General features: G+C 42.0%; 1 protein-coding gene across 1 annotated transcript in view; it reads left to right on the top strand.

The window, feature by feature from the left end:
* The window catches only part of sh3gl2b (SH3 domain containing GRB2 like 2b, endophilin A1), a 44165-nt gene extending 34241 nt beyond the window's left edge, over nucleotides 1-9924 (top strand). Inside the window, exons 3-9 of the mRNA XM_079579960.1 lie at nucleotides 223-295; nucleotides 358-501; nucleotides 2058-2191; nucleotides 4206-4364; nucleotides 5784-5887; nucleotides 5959-6089; nucleotides 9542-9924. Of these exons, the coding sequence (XP_079436086.1) occupies nucleotides 223-295; nucleotides 358-501; nucleotides 2058-2191; nucleotides 4206-4364; nucleotides 5784-5887; nucleotides 5959-6089; nucleotides 9542-9738 (942 nt within the window). The 3' untranslated portion in view covers nucleotides 9739-9924. The remainder of the gene's footprint in view (nucleotides 1-222; nucleotides 296-357; nucleotides 502-2057; nucleotides 2192-4205; nucleotides 4365-5783; nucleotides 5888-5958; nucleotides 6090-9541) is intronic.
* The last annotated feature ends 286 nt before the right edge of the window (nucleotides 9925-10210 follow it).

Here is a 10210-nt window from a genome sequence, read left to right on the forward strand (position 1 = left end):
TCTTGCATCCACATTTGCGCCACATTTTTCGAAGCCCATATCAGATAAATTATAAAACGTAAAATATGAATGCAGAGAATGCAAAAGAATGCTTTCAAGACTCTATAGGCAGCATATGGCCACTTTACTGCTTTGATTGAGAGTTTTCCTTTAGATAAACAATTTGAATATACTTATTATATCACTTTATCATAATGCAAGTCTGCGCTGGTTATTTTACAGAAAGTGGACATCACCAGCAGAGCAGTGTTGGACATCATGACCAAAACCACAGAGTATTTACAACCAAATCCAGGTAATGTTCTTCATATATCATACATTTTCATATCTTCTCTGACCCTCTCTGTGTTCCTGAAGCCTCCAGAGCCAAGCTGAGCATGATCAACACCATGTCTAAGATCCGGGGGACGGAGAAGGGTCCCGGTTACCCGCAGGGCGAGAGCGTTCTGGGCGACGCCATGACCAAGTTCGGCCGCGAGCTCGGAGAGGAGTCCTGCTTCGGTGAGTCCAGTTTGTGAGGACAGTAGTTCACACAGCTCTGCCCTCTGCTGGCAGGTAGTGGTATGAATCTGTAAGAGCAAGTCAGGTTTAAGAGCAGGATACTATTTTCCACACTGCCTTTGGGAATTCATATCATGAGGTAAAAGGATCATATTGATACTGTTACACACAGGTTTAGTGCTGACTGTGGTTTAGCTCTGGTTTAGAGCTTTTATAATCAAATTTATCTTTATTTGGAGCAAGACTTGTCCTGGTTGATGAGTTGGTTCTAGTTTAACCTCTTAACCCCCACTTGAACTGGGCACATTTTGTCCAGTTTGGTTTCACCCAAATCTAAAAGCTTCTTGAAAAATATGTCAAAATAGCAACAAAAATGTGACATAAAAAGCGATGAAAAAGTGACAATTAGTGACAAAATATGTGACAAAAAGGGCAATCGAAAAGTGATGAAAAAAGCCACAAAAGAGCAACAAAAATGAGACAAAACCGAAGATGAAAATGCAACAAGAGCGACAAAAACGTGACAAAAAAGGCGATGAAAAAGTGACAAAAAAAGTGACAAAAACGCAATACACATAAACACATCGGTTTAGATGAGTTTTGTAGATTTGGGTAAAGCTGAACTGGAGAAAATGCACTTACCAACGTGCGAGGAACATGCTTCTCTATGGTCCTCATGGTTTGGAGCTGACATTGCTGTAATACCACCCCCTGGTGGCCAGGGGCGACTCCAAGAGGCACTTGGGAGCATTGATTCTAATGGTCTGGCTCCAAAGAGTTTTTCTTTTTTTTTAAATCACTCTGACCCATGTGACCACGCTGGAGTAGGTGAAATATTTTTAACCACACTGGTTTTTGTTTATCAGCCCAAAAAGTTAAAGTACTTTCAGTGCAAGCTCTGGAGCTCTGTGGAGGCTCCGCCCGCCCCGTGAGTGCAGGGCTTCCCACCTTTTTGCCCTTTTAAGGAACAGGCTGCGTAGGAGGAGATAGAGCGGCCTTAAGGTTCACACACGACTCGGGAACCTTTACAATGAATGGGGCTGAATGACCCGCTCATCTTTATTATATTACATCTATGGCACTTGGTTAAGGCGGGTGTTAAGAGGTTAAACCTTTCTACTTCCACAGCTTTAGAGCTCAAAATTGTGTTGACAAAAATCATTAACATTTCTGGGATTCCTGGCATATTCCATTATAAACTAATGATTAAAATACTGTGCTATTATACTGCTACTACTGAAGTTTGTCTGTGAGTGTTTTCCAGCCTCCTCTGAAACTGCGGATTTTCATGGTAACAATAAGCTCCTAAACTCTTTACCTCTGGGGCCTCTGTAGCCCAGCGTAAGACCACTGCTAAACTGTGCAGTATATTAAATCCTGCACACTCTTTAGGGGAGTCCAGTGTTTTCCGCATTCTGCTACTTCAGCACTTTCTAACCGTGTTTGGATGGATGTCTGAAGCTCGAGGCAGAACTTAAAAACACTCCCCTGCCGTCGATACTGTAGTGAACGAGTGCTCCTCCTGTGTCACGCGGTGATCTGTCGCTCCCCCCCAGGCCTGGCTCTGATGGATGCAGGAGAGGCCATGAGGGAACTGGGAGAAGTCAAAGACGCGCTGGACATGGAGGTCAAACAGAACTTCATCGACCCGCTGCAAAACCTGCACGACAAGGACCTCAAGGAGATTCAGGTGAGTCCAGGGGTCGCTGCTTTTTGTTTAAAGGTGCTTAAGTTTCCTGGTTATTGTTTGCAAATACATTACATACAGTAGGCGCTAATAGATTCATGTTGCTGACACATGGCTTTTTAAGGCATTTCTCAAAATGCAGGGACAAGAACTATCCAAGGAAGCACTTAAGGCAATAGAGCTCTGTCACAGCTTCAGCGACAGACGTGAAAAGTGTAAACAGTGCAGGTTTGTGCAGAGTCTCAATGTAGCAGTTTTGTCCGAGAGCAGGGCTGACAACCACTGGAGCTACTGCAGAACGGAAAAGTGGTTGTTTTGTAGAGTTTAATGCAATGTTTTGTGTATTTTAAGTTACAAAGTTTTAAAACCCAGGTACCAGATATAATAGGAACGTTTCTGCTCAGTGCATCAACAGCGATGAGAAACCAGGATAATCAGTTTACATGGCACAGTATCCTGGAAAGTGTGGGAATATCCCAATGAGAGCATTCAACTTATTCAAGAACTCACTACGAGTGCCGCTATCATTTAGCCTGGCATCCAGACTAATCTCCGATGTTTATTAATTAATAAACAGGAGACTAGTCTGGCGACCCTGTCGTAGAAAAGCTACTGCTTGAGGCGGGACTAATGTGGGACGACCGAAGCGCAGCAGCCAATGAGAACATAGCAGATGTGACGACAGAAACAGCAACAAGAAAGTTTTAGTCATTCGGACATTAACAATGGCGCTCCTGCCACACGGAGTTCAGGAAATGACTTCTGTCGTTTATGTCAGAAAAACTTAAGAATACAAGCAAACCGGAGCATTACGTGAAGTGGTCGCTTGTGTTGAAAAACTACAAAACAAAGGCGTAACAACGTGACGTTCAGGGAGCTGCTCTGATTGGTCGATAGGCTCCATATCGCTGCGTCACTTCCTTTGAAAGCGCGCAATGGAGTGTTGCCAGACCCTCTTCTGTAAAGAAGCGGAGTCTGGTTGGCGAGACTAGCTATCATTGGCTTTGATTTCCGTTATTGAAGTGACATGAACATGTCTAACCAACCGCTGTGGGAAAATACTTCATTTAATCTTTAATTTAAGCTCTGTGATCAGCCCAAGGCCACGCAAGCTTATGCGTTTTATTGTTATTGTTGTTTTTACCATTTTCTTTTCTTCACGCTCTTCCAGTGATTGCAGTGGAAATCCCAACTCACAGGAAATGCTTTCACAAAGAGGAAATGCTTCCACAACAAAAGTGGGCGGGGCTTAATCATTTCTTTTTCATTATACTGAAATCAGGAGGATTCTGTCTTTACATGGACACAGACGAAACCAGGAAACGTACAAACCCTGTTAATAACCTCTCGAGTGCTCTTTCACAACATCTTCACGATTCTGAGTGTTTTTTGAGTGCTTGTCAAACTATAACCAGTCACACATACAGTGGGGAAAAAAGTATTTTGCCAAAAGCCGATAGGAAGTCTATGGGAAACTGACCAAATACTTTTTTCCCCACTGTAGGCTCTACTGTTGCAAATGATGCAGAAGCAGCTTTTTAGAACTTTCAAACATGTTATAACCTTAGAACCAAATGAGGATGGACTGAGCCACTGATAAGAGTATTTATTTACAGCGTGACCAACACGTTTCGACTCTATGGGGTCTTCATCAGTGTAAGTCTTACCGTTCTAAGTTTCCTTGACCCCACCTGATGTGTAGTTTGTTTGCTACTATTTAGTATTTACTCTGCTACTACGGTGATCCAGCGAGCACTCTGCCTCTCCTCTTGTGCCCTCATCAAAAACAAACCTGCAGTTGGATGTTTCCTCATTCTAGCTCATGTACTGCTTTATCAGACCTGCAGTGCTCCAGGCCAATTTGAAATGTAATGTGTAGTGTCTTTTCCATAAATATTTTACATTATAAAACGCAAAGTATCAATTCTTAGGAGCCCACAAGGAATGTTTATGAGCATACAGTATGTCCACATTAAAGCTAATATCTAAATAATACTGTTCTCTTCCTGTTCTGCAGCACCATCTGAAGAAGATGGAGGGCCGACGCCTGGACTTCGACTACAAGAAGAAGCGTCACGGGAAGGTCCAGGACGACGAGATCAAGCAGGCGCTGGAGAAGTTCGACGAGAGCAAAGAGATCGCGGAGCAGAGCATGTTCAACCTCCTGGAGAGCGACGTGAGACTGACTACACTCTGGCTTTATAGACTTACACTGATCAGTAATTCAGAGTTCAAATCTAGATTAAGCTCCACTATCCTGTGCAACAAAGTTCACTCTTGTCGTGTGAGTTATGGCGATATTTCAGCTTCATTGTGAATAAAAACGACACCCTAGTTTTGCTTCACTATATTCACCTAGTGTGGTGCTGCATACATTTGGGAGTCTGAGGTAATGCAGTTCTTACAGTATGGGGAGCTCGGTGGCTTGAGGTTTAGCTCATGTGAGTCAACATGGTGGGACAAGACGGCTGTAAAGGAATGAGATACATCAGTAAATAAGTACTTGAAGTAAATTGCAGTGAATACAGAAACGAAACACATCAAATAAAAGAGATAGTGGACATATAGATTTAGAAACTAGACACTCTAATACACCTTATGTGTGATTTTGGGAGCTCTGTGATGAACAGAAGTGAAATAAATGACGATCGAAACATGTGAAAAGTCACATCTGGACATTTCATTTATATTTTTCATATATATTATTGTGTTTCTTTTCTTTTTTTAGTCAGAGAGGGCGTGGTGTTGTGTAGCGAACATCTGTAAAGCCGACACTTCTCTCTCGCTCTCTGGAGCGCGTTTGACAAAGCAGAGCAGCTTCACATGAAAAGAGAAACAGATGAGATTTTTACATTCCTCAGAGTTTTTAAATGGCTACAAGGGTCCAAGGACGGCTGAGAAACATCCTGTTAAAGTCCTGTTAGACCAGGTTGTTTCAATGCACACGCAGTGTTTCATAACGTGTTAACAATGTTGTCCTTGAAAATTGACTTGAAACGGAGATATTTTGGCATTCCCATAACATTAGCGTGAGAGAGGAGAGAGGAGAGAGGAGTTACTCAGAAAGGACTCTGTTTAGCTTAGATTTCTCACAAACCGAGGCACGTAGAATTAAACAGTTTTCACCTACGGAGAGCTTAGAGTTTCGTCTTTCAAATGAGCCATAACATGTGTCCATAGCTATAACATAGACTTCGCTGTGGTGCTACAAATATCATGAAAAATGGTCTGGATTCTTGGCACTCTACAGAACTGAACTGAGGACCTTGACGGAGCAAAAAGATAGAATTAGTCTGTATTTTTGTCGGGGCAGGACAGCGACGGAGGCCAATGGAGCGGAGAGAAGGATGTGGAATCTGGCGGTTAAGCTTGGAAGCTTTGGTGGGACAGGGACAAGTCTAAATGGCTGAACTGTAGAAGCAAAGGAGGCTCAGGTGGTCTCCCTCGTCATCATAACTCCTCACACATGACTGTAGGGCTTTAAAATGGCTGTAAAAAGCATTTCCACAAATCGAAACATCATGCTTCAGGGCTAGACGAGTGCGAACCCTCTGGTGCCGGACAGTTTGTGTGTAAAACTGTGCATGTGTTTCAGATCGAGCAGGTGAGCCAGCTGGCAGCTCTGGTCCAGGCGCAGTTGGAGTATCACAGCCGCTCCTCGGAAATCCTCCAACAGCTCTCCAGCAAAATGGAGGACAGGTTTGTACTGACTCACCCTCTCATCAAGGTGAGGGAAACAGCGCAGTGAAATGTCATTCACGTGTGTCCAGGATAAAGGAAGTGTCCAGTAAACCGCGGAAGGAGTACGCCCCCAAACCGCGCATGACCCTGGAGCTGCTGCCCCCCAGCGAGAGCCACAACGGGAGCATCCACTCGGCCAAGTCCCCCGGGAAATCACCAGGTGGGTCAGAAAACAGTATCAGTGCAGTGAGAGCAAATGGTACCAGATAAACAGTCTGTGAAGTGGAAACCGTTTCAATATGAAGCTCAGTGAGAAAGTGTCAGAAAGTACAAAGCAGTAATACAGTTTTTGGCCCGTTACCCAAAAACTGTAACGGGCAGAGCGCGTTACAGTTTTTGGGTACAGTTAAAAAATTCTGATACCGGTACTTTAACGATATTTGTTTTTTGATATTTGTCGTCTAGGACCAGAAACAGAAGAATAATGTGTGTGGAAGATCTGCACGTTTACGTTTAATATCAGCTTTATGTCCAATGTCAAGAAATGTGTCAAAAATGGGGGATCATTTGGGGGAAAATTGGGAGAAATTGTGGCAAAAATAAGGACAAATTTTGTAAAAAAAAAAAAAAAAAGAATTGGGCAGACATTTGGCAAAATGATGAAAAAAGTAGGGACAAAAAATATTTTTTAAATATTGGCGAAAATAAGGGAAAAAAAATGAAAATATTATAGAGGAAATGGGACAAAAATTTTGGAAAATAAAAAAAAAAGAAATTGGACAAAAACAAGAGGTGGGGATGAGGAAAAAAATTTGTAAAACAAAATGTGACAAAAGAATTGGAAAAGTGGTCAAAAAATATTTTCAAAATTGGCGGAAATTGGGATAAATTGTAGCTAAAATAAGGAAAAAAATTGTATAAAAATAGGGAAAAATAAGGAAAAATAAGGAAGAAAATATGAAAAATATTAGCAAAAAATGAGCAAAGATTTAGTGGAAAAAAAATGTAAATGGGAAAAAATAGGGGGCAAAAACGAGAGGTGGGGGATCATTTATTTTAAGTTCAAGTCACTTCCTTTAACCTCTTACCCCCGCCTGAACTGAGAGTATTTTCTCCAGTTCGGCTTTACCCAAATCTGTTGCTCTTCTCGACTGGAGAGCAACAGTGCCTCATTTGAAAGCTAAGACCTACAAAAGTGCTCGTAACTTGGTTGTCACTTGGTTGTCACTTTGTTGCGGCTTTTTTGGCACATTTTTGTCGTTTTTTGTTTGTCCCTGGATCAGTGGCCTCAAAACTTGGATCTAAAAACATATGATCTTTTCCCAGTACCTGCTTTTCAATACCTAAACTTTTTTTTTTGCATTTGTCTAAAATCACAATTCTGGGAAAACATAATTCCAAACCCCGAGAAAGTCCCTCCTCCGTCCTGTTTGAAGACAGATGTTGAAGTCCGTGAGTCTGTGAGCGCTGAAGTCATGAATGAAGCTGTGAGTCATGGGTTTATTATTGGACTCATTCAAAGACATTTCTTTTAAATGAAACCTGCTCTTTTCATCTGCCGCGGCTGAACACTGTGGACGGGATAAAAATAACCAGGAACACGGGGAAGGTCTCTATGGATACGGCTTCAAACGCAATCCATCTTCTGACAAAACACACACAGTTACAGGAATGCTTGATAAATATACATGAATTAATCTATATTATGATTTTTATGACAAATAACTATTACTGTGGTGTAAATGTTATTATAGTCATATGTATTTTATGAATGAATCACGATATTCCATGACTAGCGTGTTCTGTTGTGTTACTGAAGCCAATGTTCAGTCTGTTTTTGAAATAGTATTTTCTTTATTGTTGAAGGGTTCCATATTGTCTGCTTATACCGTAGTTATTATGCAGTAAAGATCGGCTAAAATCAACAGAAAGCTGCATAGTGATGAGATATTGTTTATTTAGAGCCACTCACTTACAGGAAAAATGATGATCACAATTATTCACGGCATAAAGTTTGCTTTTGAAAATATCACTTATTTAGAAGGATAACACCAGTTGCATAATTATCATTTCTTTTCAGATAAGCAGCAATTTTAATAAGAATTGTTGGGCAGAAAAGTTTTGAAGCAGTACTAAGTAACTTGTTTACCTTAATAAATCCTTTCTGGGGGTAATACAAGTGTTAATGGGATGATTTCTTCTCCCCCTGGTGTCTCTGGACAGAAAACCACAATTGCAATTTGACTGCCACCGGGTCAGAGTCACCAATACACTCTAATGGAATCACGAAGAAGAAGCTAGCAGGCGAACGGGCAAAGCTAACTGCGGGCTAGCGTCACTTAAACAGTATTTACAGCCAATTTTGAGTGAAAAAAATTTACTCCATTGTGTAATTGAATGTACAATATCCCTCTGTCCCTTTGTCTTTTCTGTCAGCGTAGTATTTACTCTCACGGACGATTAATGAGTAAAAAAAACCGCAACTTGCTACAATACCTGCTTTTAACTGTTGACAGGAAGTGAAATAGAGGAAGTACCAGTCTATAGATACAGACAGCATCTCGTCATAGAAGGGGGCGTGGCTTCGCCGAGGGGGAAAATAGAATCTTTAGAGAAACACATTTTTCCACTCTTTTTTGCGATTTTCTGGTGGAATATGAACTTATTTATCACATACAAATAAAGTCAAGTGTAAATCGGGCCCATATGGATATTTTCTCACAGCAGATTGTTCAGTAGAAGTAAAAAAACGGCAGTTGTAGCAAGCGCTAGCTAATCGTTAGCATTAGCCCGATGCTAGCATGTAGCATCAAGTTAGCATTCTCCGTTTTACATGTATTTATGGGCTGTTGAACCACTTTCTTCCTCTCCATGTTTTTGTATCTTTATTTAGTAGAAAACGATATTCATTATTCAGCGTTTGTTAAAGTAGTTTTTGAATAATTAGAGAAAATTTACATTTTTTCAAAATTGTTTTCCCCTTAACTGTTTTCAAAAATAACCATATACGGGCGATTCCAGAGACGCCGTCTGTATCTATAGCAATTTGACTCATTAAATTGACTTAACATGGTCGGCAGGGCAACAGTTTGAAATTGTTTGCCTTCATCTATGTCACTTCCTGTCAGTGTCCAATAAGGAAGTGAAAATATATACGTCACCAAAATGGTCAAACTAAAGACAGCTGGGTATAATCTTAAAGGGACTATACCGAATTTACAAATGTTAAAAGTAAGTATTTTCCTCCCCCTAAATGTTCCAACAATGTCCTAATGTGTAGAATGAGCTCAGACCTGTTCACCACAACTGCCTCTCCTGCACTGTCACTCAAAAAGTTGTTACTTCGGGTTCAAAGTGCCGCCATGAACGAGCTTAATATAGACCCTGCAGTTACGCGTAAGACCTGAGGTGGCAGTAGTGAGTATAAAAGGACCAACTTGCATCCAGTCTCTTTAACCCTTACCCTAAAATGATTACTAATGCTTATTAATATGAGCATACTTCAATCTAAAGCGATACCGTGTTGTTGTTTGAGGATGATAATCTAACTAAATTCGCCCACTGATGATGTATTTTTGGTCCATATTGGCAGCCGGTTTTTCATCAGTCTGTCAGAAATAGGCTATAAACCAGACCTGATTTAAATATTTAAATGCCCCCTCTGTCCCGCAGCCCCCCTGGACCAGCCGTGCTGCCGGGCGCTGTACGACTTCGAGCCGGAGAACGAGGGCGAGCTGGGCTTCAAAGAGGGCGACGTCATCACCCTGACCAACCAGATCGACGAGAACTGGTACGAGGGCATGATCCACGGCCAGTCGGGCTTCTTCCCCATCAACTACGTGGACATCCTGGTCCCGCTGCCGCACTAGAAAAACCCGGAAAAAAAAACCTCACACCGCGACTTTCTGTTCCTCCCAAAACACACGAGACGCAACGGCAACTCCAAAAAGTACTGACAACTCCAAAAACGCGAACACGCCCTCTTTTTCTCTCTCTCTACTTCTTCTTCTTCTTCTGTGCTTCTGTGCGATTCTGCTTGGACACAAAATGGCCGTCGTTTCGCGGGACCCCGGGGATGGAGGAGGTCAGAGTGAAACGAGAGGATTATTTCGAAGAGAAGAGGACGTGAGCGTGTGGGCAGCATCGGAGACACGCGATGTGGTTTCTCAGACTTTCCCAAAAAAAAAGGCTCGGTGTGGATGTGCATGTTCGTGTCCGTCTAAACTGTGTTTCCAAAAGTGTTCCGCTCCGAAGTAAGACAAAGCCAGCACAAGTTCCTCAGCCTTTTCTCGTGAACTCGTCTTTCTGTCTCTCCTCAACGGCGTTCTAGAGCCACTTTAG

Source organism: Gobius niger, assembly GCF_951799975.1.
Source record: "Gobius niger genome assembly, chromosome: 21".
Taxonomy (NCBI): Eukaryota; Metazoa; Chordata; class Actinopteri; order Gobiiformes; family Gobiidae; genus Gobius; species Gobius niger.